The sequence below is a fragment of the Eleutherodactylus coqui genome, chromosome 1 (genome assembly GCF_035609145.1).
Source record: "Eleutherodactylus coqui strain aEleCoq1 chromosome 1, aEleCoq1.hap1, whole genome shotgun sequence".
NCBI lineage: Eukaryota > Metazoa > Chordata > Amphibia > Anura > Eleutherodactylidae > Eleutherodactylus > Eleutherodactylus coqui.
In genome coordinates, this window is record NC_089837.1 from 342092996 (window position 1) to 342114243 (window position 21248).

Consider the following 21248-nt stretch of genomic DNA (forward strand, 5'->3'; position numbering starts at 1 on the left):
TCCGGATGGCAGCTTTAAAAATGGCCCCCACCTTGAACACTGCCTCTCTTAGATTTGTCCCCTTCCTCACACAGGACAGGTTGACATGTAAACAGGCTTTTGGTCGTCTTTGACTGCCTGTATAGAGTGAATGGACCGGCCGTCCATAAGAGGTAACTGGAGCGCTCTGCCTCCTTTCTCTGATGAATATCACTCCTGCGTGAAAACACATGAGCTACAGTCATTGGGATAGCCATCCCGTGTAAAGATACCTTAAGTACACACTGCAGCATCTTTGCACTTTGCCTAACATATATACACCTGGTGTATATGTTAACCTTTCTATACATGCTCACTTGTCAGACGGAGGTCAAAATGACGTCTTCTGGCCTATCTGCCTGGTGTGCATGATCATACCATTTTTAGAATTGCATAAGAAGTGCTGCAGACTATGCAAAGGATACAGTGAATCCTTATGGAACCTCTGCAGGCTCACACACAATGCAGACAGAGCCTTAGTTTATTTTTTGGACTCATCTTTGCAAAATCAAAACAAAATTAGAAATATCACAGAGAACCCCATTAACCCCTGCCTGTCACAGCCATTTAATTCCTACATTCTGAGTCATAAAATGGATATTTTTTTACTTTGACACACCTATGAGAAACCCTACAACTGAAGATTGGGAACGTTTAAGTTTTTCCTTTGACATAGCCATATAAGGGTTGGGGTAATGGGATGATGGAGGCAGCCTCACCTCTGTCTAATGGCTTAGATGTTGCGTTCGCTATTATCAAGACATCTAATTGTCAGCTTTGTATTGTGTACATCACATGCTGGGAAGGGGTTAATGGTTGTACAAGAGAACAACCTCAGAAACTGTGTAACTTATTACCCAAAAGATGTGCTCCACTACCTGAGCTGCATCATGTGGTGTGAAGGATATCAAAGCATAATACTATTAGTTGCTGCATTGCATAAACTTACACCCCTATGTGTATATTATAAATGCCTAAATATATGTATTTCCCTATCAAAAATATATTAGTACATGAAAGAATACAGCGGACGATATACATTATTCAGGCTTATTAGCCTATTATTAATAATGACATTAATGGTCAGTCATATTGATTCCTGACTTGCAGGAGTGAACACCAAACTTTTATCTGGTTGGCAGAAACTGTTGGTCGTATGTGATCTGCAGGCACATTTACACAGCTGTATTTTTAGGTATTTTGCCCAAAGTAAGCAAGAATATGTTTTCTTAATCTTCCACTTATGACATTTTCTTGTTTTGGGGGATCAAAATATGTTCATGCAAATGTACCCGGAACACGGTTTCTAAATCTAGCTACAGACGTAATGGCAAAAGGCCCCCATACATCTTTGTGGCCATTTAACTCTAGATGCCCCGTTGAATTATGATGACACGGCGCTATATTAACCCCATACATCTAGGTTGTGTATATAAATCCTGGGGCGTGACAGGGTTAAGGAGTTTTCCAAGACTAAACTGCTGATGAACTATCCTCAGGAAAGTTGATTGACTGGACCCTGCCACTCAGCTGTGTCAAGAGGCCACAGTGCTTCCAGCCGTGTGATGTCATGTTCATGAGTCATATGGCTCGAGGACAGCTTAATCCCATTCAAGTGACCGTCCTGAGGATAGATCAATACACTGGCCTACAAAGCAAATCTTTTTATTCTTTCACAAGAATTTCTAATGGTGATTCTAGTAGTATTTCACCTCCTGAATTCAAATATGTTGTTAGAATTTTTCCATAAGGGATTTTTTGTGACACATTTCAAGTTCTATAAAATTCTAACAACCTATTTGAATTCAGGAAGTAAAATACTACTAGAATAACCATTAAATATTCTTATGAAAAAAAATCATGCTGATTAATGTAATAAGGTCCAGCAAACCTGTTTAACCCCAGTGTCATGCACCGCCCCTCGGGCCTTAAGGCCCATTTAGGCACAACGATTATCGCTCAAAAGCCATCTTTTAATTGATAATCGTTGGGTGTAAATGCGGCCATCTTTCACTTTTCTGCTAAACGATGAATTTCAGTTTGGCATGACATCCACCATTCAGCAGAACAGCTGATAAGATGGACCGCACGCTGTGTTCTGCCCATTGCTCATTACATTGTCTCAGCTGTCAGCCCCATGGCAGAACAAAGGGAATTTATTCAGAGAACAGTGGGTGGTGTGTTCCCTGAATACAGCTCCCAGCGGCTCACACGCTACTAATTGGTACTATTAGGCATTAGTAGCAAGTGGTAGTTTGTGCAAAATGATCGCTCAAAAGCCATCTTTTGAGTGATCATATTTGAGTGCAAATGCAGCTTTAGACTAGACATAAAACAGTGTGTCAGTTTTATTCACAATTTTCCTTTAAATTGCCAGATTGTTTATCTAAATCGGTCTTTAGTGCGCAATATCAAAATATTATTTTCAGATGAGAAACAGTTCAATAACGACCATAGTTTTCACTCATCCATCTATTGTAGCTTTAGCGCTACCCTTCTTCTTGTGATAAGTATATAGGTATAAGTAATTTTAGTGTGTGACCAATGTTTATCAGTTCACATCCTACATAAGTTTTGGTACAATAAAACAGATTTACAAATTAGCATGTTTAACAATTAACACATTAATGACAATACATTTTAACAAAACTAACAGATTTTGCCCAAAACCCATAGTGTAACATTCAATTACCATGGAAGAAACGTTTTTCAGTTAAATCATGGCTTTTAATTAATGCAGCAATCGCAGAAACCTGAAACATATGACTGGCATAAAAATACTTTCTTTATTGCATTTAATATGCAGCAATTAAAATCTACATACATTCATAAAGAGGTGACAAGAAGAATAAAAACAAGTGCTGGTAGTTGCATTGTGTGATTGTTCTCAGTAAGGCTGGGCTTACACGGGGCGGATTTGCTGCAGAATTTCCACCTGGAATTTCGCCACGGCAAATCTGTCTGTGGACGCTAATCCCAGGATTAGCCAGCCATGTGGGCGAGATTTCTCAGAAACGGGACGGCAAATCTGTTGTGGCAAAGCTAAGTGCCGCGGGTTTTGAAGCAGCGCTTTCCCGGGGGAAATTTCACGTTTTTTTTCGCTGTGGCCAAACCACTATTTTTTCGCGGTTTCCCAGGAATACGCCCTGTGTGAACCCAGCCTAAGAGAAACCAAGTAATCTTGTAGATATGATACCTTTTAATGACTAATAAAAATCCATGATGGTAATGCGAGCTTTCAGGTGTTTATTATATTGACCCTTTGTCAGGCTAATGAAACTGGTTAAGATGGGGTAGTTGCATCAACACTGGTTAAATAAAGTGTAACCAAGCAAAGGGGAGATAGAAAATTACAAAGTCATAGAATCTGGAGTAATGCATTAAAATAACTGATTGGGGCAATTTCATAATGTTACATCTAAAAAAGTGCATAAAGTGTCACATGAGTAATGATCCGCTTGATGCAAAGTTTGCAGCAAAACAATAAAATGCCCAATGCTCACCCATTCATTTAAATTGAAAATAAATATATGTTTTAAAATACATTGTGTTTTGTATTGTATTTATTCTGTAAGTTGGATTCATCAATATGTGTTTTTTAAATGTGATCGATAAGTAAAAGGTGAAATTAAATACAATTTAGTATATTTGGAATTCAGGCATTACCTTTAACCCCTTAGTGACAGCCCCATTGCCTTTTTACGTCCTGGCCTGCTGGGCTTAATTCCCAGAGGACATAAAAACATGCATCCTCTGGGAATTAAAGCCCTGCAGGCTCAGGACGTGATAGCTGCATGCTGCCGGTTCAAAAAAAGTTGAAAAAGTGTAAAAAAAAAAGAAAAAAAGTTTCATCTCTTCACCCCTCAAAGCACTAATGAGACAGCAGCCAATTTTCTTCATTTTAGGGGGAAAAAATTCTTCCCAACTCCAAGTCTGGCAGTCAGAATAATCCCTGAATTAACATCCCCTCTGAAGTAATCTGTGACTGAAACATGTAATATTGTTACACTGAGAAAGGCATCCAGGCCCCTCTAAAACTCTTTTAGTGAATTTGCCATCACCACCTCCTCAGTCAGAGAGTTCCATAGTCTCACTGCTCTTACAGTAAAGAACCCCCTTCTATGTCAGTGTAGAATTCTTCTTTCCTATAAACGTGGGGGGCGCCTACTTGTTACAGTAACAGTCCTGTGTATAAATACATGATAGAGAGATCTCTGTATTGTCTCCTGATATATCTATACACAGTTATTAGGTCGCCCCTCGGACATCTTTTTCTAAACTAAAAAATCCCAATTTTAATAACCTCTCTGAGTATTGTAGTTTGCCCATTCCACTTATTACTTTAGTTGCCACGTTTGTATCTGCTCAAGCTCTGATATGTCCTACTTGAGTACCAGTGCTCAAAACTGTCCACAATATTCCCTGTGTGGCCTGACCAGTGACTTGTCAAGAGGAAGAAAAGTGTTTTCATTATGTGTCCCTAGACTACTTTTGATGCACCCCATATTTGCCTTGGCAGCAGCTGCCTGACACTGGTTGTACCAATTAAAGGGGTTGTCCCGCGCCGAAACGGGGTTTTTTTTTTTTTAACCCCCCCCCCCCCGTTCGGCGCGAGACAACCCCGATGCAGGGGTTAAAAAAACAACCCGCACAGCGCTTACCTGAATCCCGGCGGTCCGGTGTCTTCATACTTACCTGCTGAAGATGGCCGCCGGGATCCTCCGTCTCCGTGGACCGCAGGGCTTCTGTGCGGTCCATTGCCGATTCCAGCCTCCTGATTGGCTGGAATCGGCACGTGACGGGGCGGAGCTACACGGAGCCCCATTGAGGAAAGAAGAAGACCCGGACTGCGCAAGCGCGGCTAATTTGGCCATCGGAGGCCGAAAATTAGTCGGCACCATGGAGACGAGGACGCCAGCAACGGAGCAGGTAAGTATAAAACTTTTTATAACTTCTGTATGGCTCATAATTAATGCACAATGTACATTACAAAGTGCATTACTATGGCCATACAGAAGTGTATAGACCCACTTGCTGCCGCGGGACAACCCCTTTAAGTTTACAGTTACCTAAAATCCTCAAGTACTTCTTCATGTCAGATTTACCCAGTGTTTGCACATTTAGTGTGAAAGGGTGACCTATATTTTCCTTAAAAAATGAATGTTATTTTTAATGTGTTACATCGGATTCTATGACTTTGTAATTTGCTTGGTTACATTTTATATTGTTGATGCCACTGCCTGCATCCTCTTGTACCTCTTTATGTATGTATGAACATATTAACTGTTGCATTTGTTATGGCAGTAATAGGTTTCTGTGTTTGTTTTCAATTGTGTTATGGAGTAACTGCTAATTGATTATGACATGACTAGGGAGGTATGAGTATTAGCAACAGTATGTACCTACCCCCTTAATTTCTGTTATTGTTCGTGATCTACATACAGTATGTTGTCTTAATCAAAAGCCAGTAAGCTATGACCTCTTCACTAGTTATATATTTTTCACAAAGTAAACACATCTCACATAGGAATAGACAAGACTTGTTTTGCTTTCTCCCTTTTACAATGAATGACAATAGTAAATTATTTACCATCAGAACTTATTAAATGTCCTCAATGATGAAGGGTACTTCTACACTGAGCAAACATAGTTCAGAACGTCGGTCAGAGAAGTCGCTGGAGCGTGCTAACCACAGTTGTTCGAAAGCTTTGACACAGAGCCACTGTTGTTCATTCCATGTGTTCGCTGATATAACATACATAGGGGGTATCTCCATGCAAATTTGTTTGCAGTCTTTCGAGTATAAACAACTGTGACTTTACAGCACATGACTTTTGATTAACCAGTGACTATGTTGTAGGTGAGCTGAATTGAAACAACTAGCGATTAGTGAGTGATTTACTGCTTGTCATCCTGTTGGTGGCCAGGTCTACACGGAACAACTGTTGCTTGCATTCCCTCTTTCGAGCATATGTATGGACGATAGTCATCCCATCTAAAGCCACCTTAAGCTGCTTCCCCTTCTCTATAAAATGCCATGTAGACACCACCATTAAATATATTATTTGAAGAAAAGTAAAAGAACTCCTCGATGTGAAGACAACCTATTTCCTATATATCCAGAAAACATCAGTGCCATTCTTACTGAACATGATATGTCTCTTGAAAACTACATTCTTTCTGTTCTAAGAAAAAGATGTAGAACAAATATACTTCAGATTACCCATCACAAATATAGTGCAATTCTGTAGCTGTGGAATACCACCTTGTGATTTAGAAAGCAACCATCCTTCTGTATCTAAAACAGAGATTTAGCGTCCGTGTAACTTGGAAGCTTGTACCGTTTTGGTTTCAATACATATCAAGTAGTCACTGTCCATGAACCGGACTGCAGCTCCACTTAAAGGACTGCTACAATATATTAGTAAGTCTGTAATAACATCAAGCAAAAGTAGTCCAGTCCAAAAGTAAATCCCAGCCATATAGCATGACTTCAGCGAGCACATTTTAAACATCATCTGTTTTTGCCAGAGTTAGAATTGCTGTACAGTTTCTTGGCCTTTCGGCAAATAAGCCAAAACCAATATATCTGTGGTGCCATAATGGCAGCATTTGTAATGTTGCAATGCAGGGGAATGTTGAAAGGCACTTTGTATAGTGGAATCCCAAATTGCTTTCCATAGGCATAGTACATGAAAGGGAACAGCAGGATGCGGCAGACAAAAAATGTTACCAATACAAAAGCACCGTTCACTTTGTGCAATAAGGAATTCTGCAGATTCATCTGTTGAAAATAAAATACATTGTATTAGTAGGAATACCATTAGCTACTTGTTTACATGAGTCACTAAACCTACAATACAAGTTTATAGCATATTCATGTTATGGCTTCATTAAAGGGGTTGTGCCGCGGCAGCAAGTGGGTCTATACACTTCTGTATGGCCATAATAATGCACTTTGTAATGTACATTGTGCATTAATTAGGAGCCATACAGAAGTTATAAAAAGTTTTATACTTACCTGCTCCGTTGCTGGCGTCCTCGTTCCCATGGAGCCGACTAATTTTCGCCCTCCGATGGCCAAATTAGCAGCGCTTGCGCAGTCCGGGTCTTCTGCTCTCTTCAATGGAGCCGCTCGTGCAGAATGCCGGCTCCGTGTAGCTCCGCCCCGTCACGTGCCGATTCCAGCCAATCAGGAGGCTGGAATCGGCAATGGACCGCACAGAAACCCTGCGGTCCACGGAGACAGAGGATCCCGGCGGCCATCTTCAGCAGGTAAGTATGAAGACGCCGGACCGCCGGGATTCAGGTAAGCGCTGTGCGGGTTGTTTTTTTAACCCCTGCATCGGGGTTGTCTCGCGCCGAACGGGGGGGGTTAAAAAAAACAAAAAACCCGTTTCGGCGCGGGACAACCCCTTTAAGCTTACAATTCCATATGTTAAAACCATATGCAACCCCTATCTATATTTGTATTGCACTAAATGCAAACACCGATGAGGAGTGCACTAACAGCCATTTGTGCTGCTTGGTGGTAGCAGATAAGGCAAGGATTCCGGACTCCAGTATAAAACCGGCTTTATATAAACAGTATGGAATGAAAGCATCTTACAAAATCTGCTTACGCATTTTGAGTAAAGTTCTTGATCATACCTATGATAAAGCTATTGCAAGTTCAAGTCCACTTACGGGACTAAAATTAAAAAGAGTAAAAAGTGAGTAAAATAACGTTTTTGGAATTATTACAAAAAAATATTAAAAGTTAAAACCTTCACTCATATTTCTTGTAAAATCAAAACAAAGAAATATAAATATATTTGGTATTGCTGCATCGGTAAAAGTCAGATCTATTAAAATAATGCATCATTCATCCTGCATAGTGAACACTGTCAGGCGAAAACTGCATGACAAAATGCGCTCTTTTTGTTCACTCTGTCTCTAAGAAAAAGTTTAATGAAAAGTGATCACAAAGTTGTATGTATCCTAAAATGGTATCAATAGAATCCACAGGTCATCCTTCAAAAAATAAGCCTTCACACCACTGCATGAACGGTACAATAAACAGTTATGGTGGTCAGAAGATGGTGACAAAATTAAAAAAAAATAAAATAAAATTATACATATATATATATATTTTTTTATATATGGTATAACAAAAAAACTATATAAATTTGTCAGCACCATAATCATACTCACCCACTGAATAAAGTTATTTTTGATGCAGTCGGTACATCATAAAAACAAGACCCCTTAAAAATGGTGCAATTCCCTTTTAGCCAATTTTACTCCACTTAGAAATGTTTTAAATGTTTTCAAGATATTATATAGTACAATAAATAGTATCATTGAAAATTACAACTTGTCCCATAAAAAAACAAGCCCTCGGACATTGATGAAAAAACACAAAAGTCATGATTTTTGGAAAGTGGGGAGGAGAATACAAAAGTGAAAAAAGGGCCATGTCCTCAAGGAGTTAAAGGGTTTTTTTCAGCGACGACCTATCCTCCCCAACAATCAGCCGTTTTCTGGAGCTGCTATACATTGGAACTGGCACAATCCCTTGAATTAGACTGAACTTGCAATATCACTTTAGACCACTGCACAGTGTATGGAGCTGTGCTAGTTTTGGCATGCAGCAACTCCGGCAAACACCTAATCGATGGCAGTGTCGGGTGCTGGACTATTGCCGAACTGCTATTGGTGACCCATCCCCAATACTAAGTGAAGGTGTTGCGTATGTATCAGACCCAAAGCTGCATGTAAGAAAGAGAAAACATATATCATGAATTCGCGCACACCCAAAAAATATATGTTAACTGACAAAATTATCCTGAGGATAGGTCATCAATAGTATTTCCCCGGAAAACCCTTATAAATGATAGAGGAAAATTAAATTTATCCAATGCATGATATCATCAATAATGAAGTAATCAGATAAATAATTAATATTGCACCATAGAGAAAATCAGCCCAAAATATACCAAAATGTGCATATGTAAAGGTCAATCTCATGAAAGTTCAATAGTGCTTAAAGTAAAGTCTCTATGCATATAATGAAGTCAAAGAACGATTAGATATTGTAGAAAAGGGGCGGAGCCTGGCCGGAGATGTAGATAGTCGCATCTCAGAGTAGCTCCTGCAAGATCCGACATTCCCATCCTGTTAACGGGACCCAGAGACGCCGAAAGGCAATCAAAAAGCAGCGGAGGCACAGTAGCAAGCTCCGGAGACAGAACAGACAGCAGCAGAGTTAATGGTGCGAGGCAAGGAGCGGGGGAAGGCAGATGAAGCCGGCCTCAGGCAGAAACAACATGGCGCCGGAGGGAGGGAGCCGAGAACGCTCATACCGCGGCCCAGCACAAACAGTGCAGACACAGCACGTAAACTGGCGGGGTATGCCAGGGAGGAGGGGGGCAGAAAACAGGACTCCATAAGCCCTAAACAACAGAGGGGAGAGCGGGAGAGCCCACAGAGAAGCACACAAACGGAGGGAGCAGGAGGGGAGGAAGAAACTGCAGACACAGTACATGCAGAAAGTGAAAGTCAAAAGGAAAGAGCAGACAAAGCAAACACAACAACGGACCCTGCTAAACACAGCAAGGACAAAGAAAAACAAAATAGTCTACATGCTGTACAAGATCATGCTGGAAATAAGCAGGAAGTCACAAGTCAGGCAGACAACCCCAACTACAAAAATAAAGGTGCAAACAGTGTCAATCCAGACGAACACTACACAGAAGACAGCATGAATAATGCAAGCAGCCCAGGCATATGCACGCACAGCGCAAATCACGCAGACACCTCAGAAAGCACTATACGAGACACCTCCCAAAATGCAGAAGATGCCGCCAAAAAAGATCAAAGGCAGGAGGACGAAAGGTGCGCCAGGGAGCCTACGTTGAAAGAAATATTCAGCGAAATCACTAAAGGCAACGCATCACTGAACAACCTTAATATGCAGATGGGGGCGATGCAAAGTAATGTAAACCTGCTACGGCAAGATATGAGGAAAATATCAGAGCGTCTGACAGAAACTGAACAACGTATAAGCGACGTAGAAGACGCAATACAGCCGATGCAGCGAGACGTGGAAAAAAATCTGCATGACATACAATATCTACAGAACAAGGTAGACGACCTAGAAAATAGGTCAAGAAGGAACAACGTGCGGATTGTGGGCCTCCCAGAAAAGACGGAAGGAAGAAACCCTGCAGAATTTTTTGAAACATGGCTGCCCGAACTGTTCGGAAGAAACACTCTAACTGCAATGTTTGCAGTCGAAAGAGCCCACCGTGTACCGACACGACCCCTCCCCCTGGGGGCTCCAGCCAGACCGATACTCATCAAAGTACTGCATTACAGAGACCGTGATACCATACTCCAAAAGGCCCGCGAAAAGGGTGAAATCCAATATAATGGCGTGAAAGTCTCCTTCTATCCAGATTTCTCCACGGAAATACAAAAGAAGCGAGCAACATTTGTAGAAATAAAAAGACGACTGCGAAACCTACAAGTGCCCTACGGGATGCTGTACCCGGCTAAACTGAGAGTGGCGGCGCTGAGCACGACACAATTCTTTGAAAACCCAAAAGATGCAGGTGCCTGGATAGATCAAAATGAAGAACAGATTCGGAGGGGAAGATCGCCGCGCAAGACACCATGAAGAGGCTGCACCTAAAGAAACGTTCATGCAAAGGGAACCGAAAATTTCTGAAAGGAGCTCCTGGGACGACAGGATGCATCGCGTAGGAGAATGGAGGACTGGTACCCCGATCCGATGAGACAACGGATCAGTGAGTTACATGTTGGGGGTGTCTGTTGTTTGGTCTCTCTCTCGCATATTAGGGGAATATTAGATAAGATACAGTTAAAAGGGATAAGGTTAAACGATAGAAAAATGATTCAGGGTGGGATAAGGGGAAGAAATGTCAACGTAAATGTACAAATGATAAATGTGTTGCAAATAACGAAAATATGTATAGTAAATGTGGATAAATGTCTGTACTGGGGGATGTGGGGGACCAAACCAAAATGTTACTGGAGAAGCCCTATGCGGAGAACAAACAGTAATACACATACACATATACGGGGCGACACGGGCGAGACACAAATACAGAGATGGGGACCCTCCCAGTGCGACTCACTCATAAAAACAAAAAGGGGTGGAGGCGCCCAGAAAATAATAACCCTGCGGAAAACAAAAAACAAGGAAAATGGGTAGTAGGATAAGGGTCGTATCGTGGAACGTGAGAGGTATGAGTGACCAGACAAAACGATCAGCAGTACTGCAAGTCATCAAGGAACAAGGCCCGGCTATTATATGCTTGCAGGAAACACATTTATCAAAAGAAAATACGGACACGTTCAAAATAGGGGGGATGGGTCAGAGCTTCCACTCCACACACACGAGGTATTCCAGGGGGGTCAGCATAGTGATACACAGAAATATACCGTTTAAATGTCTCTCACGAAAAATTGACCCAGAAGGCCGCTTTATATGCCTACACTGCAGAATCTACAACTACACATGCATTATAGCTTCAGTATATATCCCGCCACCATATAATAACACGATAATGCGGCAAGTTATAGGTTTCATAACAGATAAACCGGACATTCCAGTCCTTATCATAGGCGACTTTAATTCGGTCATTAACCCTGCACAGGACAGACTAAGGGCAGGAAACGCAAACGAAGAAAGGAACCTGACACCACTAGGTAAACTAATAAACGAGATATCATTGATAGACATATGGAGAACACGGCACCCCACAAACAAACAATACTCCTGCTACTCATCCACATACCAATGCTTATCTAGAATAGACCTAGCGGTAGGGAATATTCAGATATATAGAGATATAACCTCGATAGAATATCTACCAAGAGTTGTTTCTGACCACTCCATCCTACGTCTGGACATACAGCACAGTAACACTGTGAGTCATTCCCAAAAAAGATGGAATCTGAACTCGCACTGGCTAAACATACTAAACAAGGAAATAGTGAAAAAAACACTAGAGGAATACTTCATATTAAATAAGGATACCACAAGTATGACGATTTGCTGGGAGGCCATGAAGGCATATATGAGGGGGGTATACATACAGCAAATCACACAGGCAAAAAAAGGACATAGAGAAAGAGGGCAAAAAATACGAGACAAACTAAAAGAATCAGAAGAAAATTACATAAAAGAGAAAACTATAACAACACTCAACCTATGGAAACAGGCCCAAGAGGCCCTTAATAAATACGTCCTAGAAACGGCAGCCACTAAAAATGGGTTCAGGAAACAGACATATTATGAGGAGGGAGAAAAAACGGGACATATGCTGGCAGTTATAGCCCGAGCACAAACCAGCCCCACATACATCATTGAACTAAAAGACGCACAAGGCGAGATAGTCAGGGACGCAACATCCATAAGAGAGATTGCACGGGAATTTTACTCCTCTCTGTATTCCTCGAAACTGGAAAAAACGGTAGAACAAATCGAGGAATACTTGGCGGATATAAGAACACATAAATTGACGGAGGAACAGAGAGAGTTTCTAGATGCACCAATAGACTTGGAGGAGATGCAAGAGGCAGTAAAAGATATGCAAAATAACAAGGCCCCAGGGGAGGATGGTTTCCCAATAGAATTTTACAAACAACATGCAGACACTTTATTACCACAACTCCTGGAGACATGGGCGGGGGCGGAAAAGGAAGGGGAACTACCACAAACAATGCGAAAAGCAAAAATAATAATTCTGTTAAAACCAGAAAAGGACCCCCTGTTGATGGACTCGTATAGGCCGATATCGCTGTTAAACGCGGATGTCAAAATTATAGCAAAAGTTCTAGCCAAGCGGCTATCACAAGTGGCATCCACCTTGGTGCATCCAGACCAGAGTGGATTTATACCAGCAAGATCAACGGCAACGAACATCCGTAGAGTATTTCTAAACCTACAAATACCCGTAGATAATACCGGAGACAGAATCATATGCTCACTGGACGCGGCCAAGGCGTTTGATAGCGTTGAGTGGCAATACTTGTGGAAGGTACTAGAAAAAATGGGCTGTGGCCCAATATTTGTGAGACGAGTAAAACTCCTATATGCTAGAGCGGAGGCGGATGTGTCCATCAACGGGGGGTCATCAGAAACATTCCCACTACATAGAGGGACAAGGCAGGGATGCCCACTATCGCCACTCCTGTTTGCACTTGCAATAGAGCCCCTAGCATGCAAAATTCGGTCACACCAGGAAATAGTGGGATTCATAAGAGGAAACATGGAGGAGAAAATCGCTTTGTATGCAGACGACATGTTATTATTTTTAGGGGACAGGGAAAAATCTTTAGAAACCACGATGCAAACAATAAAAGAATTTGGAGCCTTCTCAGGACTCGCTATCAATTGGACCAAATCCGAAATACTATCAATAGACACCCCAGACATGCAAGTTGCCAACAGAGAATTAACCCTGAAATGCACCCCAACAATTAAATATCTGGGAGTTAAAATTACGAAAGAGGTCAGTGAGTACGGGAAAATAAACCTGGAACCACTTATGGAAAAATGGAAACAAAAACTTCACATATGGAAAAAACTACCCATGACAATCATAGGAAGAGTGAATCTTATAAAAATGATATGGATGCCCCAATTACTGTATCTAATACACAACTCCCCACACTGGATAACACAAAAATTTTTCCACAAGGCCAAGGGACTGTTTAGAGAACTCATATGGGGAGGGAAGACACCTAGGATAAAATTAGAACTGCTATACAATTCAAAAGAAAAGGGAGGATTAGCCTTGCCCAATCCGTTCTCGTACTTCATGGCCTCCCAGCTGCAGCATCTCAGGGGATGGGAGACAGAAGAAACACACGACGCTAGTTTCAGAATCCTTAAAAATCTCTTTAACGGATCACATTTGTTTGAAACCCTGGAACGTGGAGCGTTTAAAAAAAACGGTCAAAGTGCCCCCACGCTATTATTGATACATAAAATATGGTGGAAGACCAGAAACATGCTTGATATAAAAAACTGCACACAACATACCCCCATATGGAATAACCCGCACCTGCCAGAAATCAACAAGCTAAAAGGATTCCAAGGGTGGAAAGACAGGGGAGTTAGGAGAATGGACCAGATACTGGAGGGGGGGAACTAAAAACCTTCGAGCAGTTAAGGCAAAACCACGACATCCCCAATAGTGACTTTTACAAATATCTGCAACTTAGACACGCTATACAAGCGGAAAAAAACACGGCGGAAATAACAATGGTAATAAATATAGTAGCGGACATAATAGGAAAAGCCACCACCACAGCGGGGAAAATATCTGTACTATATTCCCATATACAGGACACGGTCAATGCACACAACCCGTTATCAACAAGAGCAAAATGGGAGGCAGACATAGGGCCCATTGAGGAGTCGCACTGGGAGGAAATCCTACAAATGACACCCAAGCTATCTCTGAGCGAATCACACAGAGTCTCACAAATATTTCTAATACACAGAGTGTACCGCACCCCGGCCTTCTTACACAATATAGGAATGAGAACCTCCCCGATATGTGTAAGGTGCAAAACCCACACGGCGGACCTAATCCACATGCTATGGCGATGTCCGAAATTGCACAGATATTGGATGGGAATAAGAAATGCAATTAACGCGGCATTTGGCATACGTATGGACTTTACACCATACGTGTGCATTGTGGGATACATACAGGATCTAACATTAGATGATCATGAAAAACTAGCGGTAGCCAGACTATTGTATATAGCCAGAAAAACAATAGCCCAGCGCTGGTTGGACGAAGAACCACCCACGCTGGGAGAATTCAAAAACAAGGTCAACCAAATTTTACCGTGGGAAAGGAGTATTTACACTAAGCGTAAGACCAGTCAAAAATATCAGGACATATGGCTGAGATGGATACACGCCCAGAGCAGTAATGATGGATCAAATACATAGGGAGTGGTGAGCCGTGTGGGGAGGCACCAGTAAACCGGGGATTTACTAAGACATAACAACGTATGTAATGGATATATATAAAGTTTATTGGGAAATGTAGAACAAATTACAGACTCGATATACAATAAAATAAAGTGGTAAGGAGTAATAGGGAAAAGTTAAGAAAGGAGGGATTGGAGAGAGAGAGACCGGGCAACGGGCAAAAGAAATATGACCCCCCCTCGAATGCAACAAAAAAATCTAACCCTGAATCAATAAAAGAAAACAGCAAGAAGATAAGCAACACGAAGACCAAAGAAGAAAACAAATATACGTTACAAGAACTGTTATTATTGTTTACAACACAACACGGTGTTCATTCAGAGACAGTTTACCCAAAGAACAGAACGTTGAGAGAGAGATCTTAGGGGGGATGGGGGAGGGAGGGGGGTGAGGGGAAGGGGGTGGGTGAGAGGGGGAGGGGGAGGGAGGGAGGGGAAACCAAAGATTTGTTAAAAAAAATGTTTTAAAATATGCAAAAGGTGAAAAAGTTTAATAAAAAATACTTTAATTAAAAAAAAGATATTGTAGAAAAAAGATCCAATTAGAGAAAACTAGCAAGGTGCCATCCAATGATGAAGTGAAAAAATACTTAAATATGAAAGGTGCAGACAGCCCAAAAACATATAGTCCCCTAGTTATGAACAGGTTCTGTTCCAGGAGGTTGTTCGTAAGTGCTTTTGTTCGTATGTCCATTCTGGGGTGTGTATGGAGGGGGATCACAGGTCGATCCTGCTCCATACAACGCAGGTGTCGGCTGTTTCTTAAAGCTGACACTCACCCATAACAGCTCCGATAAGCCGCACTGCTCATCGGAGCCGTTAACCCTTTAAATGCTCCGACCGATGTTCGGGGATCCTACACTGCCGCCCGCAATAAGATCGCGGGTTGCCATGGCAGCCAGGGGCCTTCTGAAAGGCATGGCTTGATAGAATGCCTGTCAGATCACGGACAACCTTGTTCGTATGTAGCGAAGTTCGTAACTCTGTACTTGAATGCATCTTTATAACTGGGAGGTTTGCTGTGAAAAGCCAGGCCCCACTTGACGTGAATGGCAGACAACTGCACTACCAAACCAGGTCACTACCAAATGGACAGAATTTTAACAGTTCCAACTGTCCACAGCTCCTTCTCAATAGTTGATTGGTGGGGTTCACGGGTGACAGACCCTGACTTGCTGCTGGCGACCTGTCCTGAGGATATGTCACCATTAGTTTTCACCCAGAAAACCCCTTTAAGGGCTCCTTCACATGAGCATAAGCATATCTGCATCCCCTTTTGTGCTATGAAAGTTGCATATTGCACGCGCAAGTACGTTTTTACTGTACTTTTTATGCATGCAAAAATACACACACCGATGCTCCCAGCCATTGGAATGACCAAATTCTTTCATGAGTACCAGATGTGTTTTCCTGCACAGATCCGCAGGAGAATCAAGTATGCTACAAGTTCTTTTGGTACAACACAATTGCGCACACCAAATACGCTCTTGTGAACGAACTCATTGAAATTAATGTGTTGTGTTTTCTACGTATTGCGCGTGCAAATATGGCCGTGTGTAGGAGCCCCAAGGATTGTAAATCACTAAAAAGACAGCAGCCATGATATAAATAACTCTCGGAACCGGATACATACCTGTATTAAAATTTTACCAAGTGATACAAATGGTGTGCTCAGCTCTGCTACTAAGAGACAGCCAATGTAAAAATCTCCAATATCCCCTCTTATAAACTGCAAAACAGAAGCAAAGAAAGTAACAACGATAAAATCAGTATAAGCGACCTAGAACAGCTTTCAGGAAGAAATACATAGAATGACAACTCATCAACTTAGAGCAACTTAATGGATCAACTTTAGAGATGAGCGAGCATACTCGTTAAGGCGATTTACTTGAGAAAGCATCGCCTTTTTCGAGTACCTGCTGGCTCGTCCCTGAAGATTCGGGGGGGCTGCGGGGGGCGGTGGAGGCGGAGAGAGAGATCCCTCTCTCTCTTCCTCCCGATCCCCTCCGCAACCCCCCGCTCACCCCCCCCCCCCGAATCTTCAGGGACGAGCTAGCAGGTACTCAAAAAAGGCGATGCTCTCCCGAGTAAATCGTCTTAATGAGTATGCTCACTCATCTTTAATCAACTTTGTGATTTAACATTCAGGCCAAGATGCTACTATTACTATAATTACCATGATAATTAATACACAAAAAGAACATGTTGAACAGTGTTCACATGTGCAAATATACAATATTCTAGACATTAGATATCTAAGAATACTCATTTACACTCTTCTCACTAAGCTGCAGTGTAAGGAGTATAAAGGCTTGTCCCATTAGGATAACCTCTTTCCATATGTCCTATTAGGGTATAAGTCCGGCATGATATAGAGGGGAAGTCAACTACTCATGATCCCACTCTATTACTCAAAACAGAGTACTTGAAAGTACATGCTGGTCACCTCTGTATCCTAATGATGTAGATCGTAATGGTGGCACTATTTAAGCAAAAAAAAAAAAAAATTAAAGGGGCATTCCAGCGACTAAAAGTGGCAGTTATACGCTTCATAAGGTGATAACATGTAATTTTGCAATATAATCTTATAACGTGTTTTGCGAAGCTGCAAAAATATTGCTTCATCTGTGGTCTCCCCCCACCCCTGTTTAGTTCTCCATTGGGTACGTCCTGTAGGCTCCGCTGTATAACTGGTCAGGCACGCTTGTACAGTTGTGAATGTGCACTCTTTAGTAACTGGCAGTGGGGCATTGTGGGAGATGTAGTTTCTGCACTCCCAGAAAGCAATTTTAACAACGTGGAGCTGTCTGGAAATCAGAGGTGGTCCGCAAAATAAAGTAGTGGAGTTCAGTTTGATGATTTAGATGGATGTTTTGAATGATGACAATAAGTGGAAACGTTAACGAAATTTTTGAAAATTTTGCCCAGTGTCCGGAATACCCCTTGAAGTAAAAACATATCCCCAAAAAGAATGCCCTACTATGATTTTAGCTTCCACAATGCAGTTCTCTACTGTCAAAGAATGCAAAATTTAGCCTAGATGGGTATTCTGAGATTAGAAAAGAGTCACTGTTGTTCATGGGTTGTCGGGTAATGCAGCTCTGAGCCCTTCCATTGAAAGAAATAGCAGAGCACAGCGGTAGTGCTGGCCAGGAGCTAGAACGCATGTGCTCCTCAGATCCTGACCGCCAGATGGTGAGGAAAGAGGGAGCAGCAAGTCCATAAGTGCTGGCCGCCCTTTACTCTATAGCGCCAATGAGCTTGAAAGAAAACGTGTTCTGGTGAATGGGGCATTTTTGATATACAACTATATGGGCGAAAAAAGTATTATTTTGATATTTTAAAAACATTGTTTTATACATCGTTTCTGCTATCCTGATAACCATTATGAATAAAGACATCCAGTTAGACTGTTTGATGCACTTACCAGTCCAATTGGCAAAAGGACAGTCAGGAGTGATATGTGGTGAACAAGCATGAGAAAGTCTTTCTGCAGAAGGCTGTTCATTGTGGATGAAAAGTGATCTTTCCCATTTAGCACCTTGCTGTCTTTACACTTATACCAATGGCGAAAAAACATAGCGTAGGTGTCATACACCATGTATGGGATCAGCACCCACAGATATGTTGTAGCCAGCCAGTGTCTGTGGGTACAAAATATAGAATTAGTAGGACCTTATATATCATTGTACGTTCTAGTCTCTGAGCTTCCTTAATTAAATATCAGTCTTCAATGGGTTTCTCCTAGTCTTGTGACATTTCAACCTGTCTCTCCGTTTTATGAGGGAAACTGTTTCTTTGTGACTAGTTTAATATTATCATTAAAAGGCCGCCTGCACACGGATCCCCACAGTAGAGTTCAACCCGATGCCCGTCAGGTGACCCCAGCGAACCTCTCCAGCGTCTTCTCTCCTCTGCTGCGGATGTTCTGGCGGGCGTACATGCCTAGTAGAGATGACGCCACGCTGTCGCTACGGCTCACGCGACCATTCTGCAATGATGATTGTAGAATGGCCGTGGGACGGACAACTTCCGTTGACTTCAAGCACGCTGCGATTTTTCCCCCACGAGCGGGACATCATAATCAATTTCCGCTCAGGGACAGGAAATCACGTACTGTCATAGCATGCTACGGGCTGGATTTGCTGCAGAATACGGAGGCGGGATCTTTTTCCGGAGTTCACTATGCAAATCTGCTCGTGTGCAGGCAGCCTAATGGATTTCCATTTCCGGCATCCGCATGCTTATACATGGTGTGCATACAAAAAACAAAAGTCCGCACATTCAATAAAGTGTGAAGATGCACAATAAACTACGGTTGTAACAAAATACAGTAACACATGCTTCAGCACTCACACACACACACTAAGGCCAGCTGTCCATGGGTGTAGCATCTTTCCTCAGCGGATTTCCGCGTGGGACAACGCTAAAGTCACCACAATTTTCCCACGATGAACCTATCATTAATGATAAAAATCACAGAGGTGAGGGGGAACACAAAAATGCAATACCTGATAAGGTGCAGAGCAGGCACGATCGCCATAAGGCCGGCACAATGGCCCCAGGGTAGGCACAATGGCCGTAGGGCCGGCACAATGGCCGTAGACCCTAACAATATGCAGCAAGCCAGACTATAAACCGGAGGAGCTAAATTGTCCACTGCAGATCTATATGCAGCCACCCACTCAACCCTGCCCAGATTGGGGAGGAGCGACTGCATGTAACTAAATCTGCAATGTGAACGATACCACAGAAGCCAGCCAAGAGATGGGTGCGTCCCACAATACAGGATTACAAATCACACTGACATGGCAGTGGGTTGCCCTGTATCCCAACAGTGCTTACTCTACGGCCATTGTGCTGGCCTTACGGCAATTGTGCCTGCTCTGCACCTTATCAGGTATTGTATTTTTGGCTCTTTTCCAGTGAAATATATCATTAATGATAGGTTCATTGCGGAAAACCATGGCATGCCTCAATTTTTATACGTGAGCAGAAAATCACTGCGATTTTCTGCTTGTTTACATTGGGCTGCGCTTTCCATAGTTATTCTATGGAAAGTGTTCATTGCATTACCGACTTGCGGATTATCGCCACGGATAACGCAATGGAATATCGCCCGTGGACAGGAGGGCCAGATGTCTGCATAAAAATGCATAACTGTTGTTTATACTAACTGCTGAAAAAATTTAAGTTACTTAGCGCACAATTTGATCAAATTCTTGTGTGCCCATCCGCCACGTCAAGTGAGCCTTAGTGGAAGGGTATCTAGCTCTATAGATACCTCTCTTTGGGCTAAAAAAGCCTTCACATGAATAGGAGAGCTGGATACTATCACTGAACCACCTGGGATAGATGGGAAAATGGAGTGCAAGGCAAAAGTGCAGGCAGCCATTCCTACACAAATGCAATGCATATGGAAAAAAAAAGTAATGTGCAGACTTTTGTTTTTGTATGCATTGCACTTGTGTAGTTTAGACTGGCTGCATACGGGTGATCCGGATTCCACATGCGGGAGCCTGCAGCGGAATCCGGCTCTGACCATGGCCCGGCGATCCCACGTATGCGGAGTCCATTTTTTTTTATATTTGTTTTTCCATGCTCCATTGCTAAGTGATGACTCAGGAACCCATAGCCCATCCGTAAAGTCAATTGTGGATGGGCTGTGGGTCGGACGGCTTTTATCCCGCACAAGAATTGTAAATCAGCTCGCGAAAATTGCAAACGCTAGCAGCTCATCTGAGCGGACATGCAAATATGAAATTTTTTTGGTGGGTGTGGAATACTGCGGATCGTCCGCGTGGGTGACGATCATGGATTCAACAATTGAAATCAATTGTGCACCTGGCCTTAGTGTTAGTACATCGCTAGGTATCCAGCTCTCTCATTTTGGACAAATGCAAATGGGTCCTGTAACTAGTGGCTTGGAGCGGCACAAGAGGACAACTGCAGGTAATGTACGCCCTTCCCCTCCTGACTTGGGACATAATTCTAGGGAGATATTAAACCTTAGATTCTTAATATCTTCTTATATTAATAGACTATCCATACATACAAATTATTGCAACCATACATGTGATTTTAACATTTAAACAGCCAAGTGCTGACTTGTCCCTTGAGTACTGTATCAGTGCTATGACGCACACAGAATTGTTCCCAATACATACTGTATTTGTAAATGTCCAAACATCCATTTAATGCTCCTAGTA

General features: G+C 42.3%; 1 protein-coding gene across 1 annotated transcript in view; it reads right to left on the minus strand.

Annotated features, from left to right (window-relative positions):
• Window positions 1-2723: 2723 nt before the first annotated feature.
• TLCD3A (TLC domain containing 3A) overlaps window positions 2724-21248 on the minus strand; it is a 72719-nt gene continuing 54194 nt past the window's right edge. The window contains exons 3-5 of the mRNA XM_066576044.1: window positions 18467-18683; window positions 16673-16768; window positions 2724-6802 (exon numbers count right to left, since the gene is read on the minus strand). Coding sequence (XP_066432141.1) covers window positions 6533-6802; window positions 16673-16768; window positions 18467-18683 — 583 coding nt within the window. The 3' untranslated portion in view covers window positions 2724-6532. The remainder of the gene's footprint in view (window positions 6803-16672; window positions 16769-18466; window positions 18684-21248) is intronic.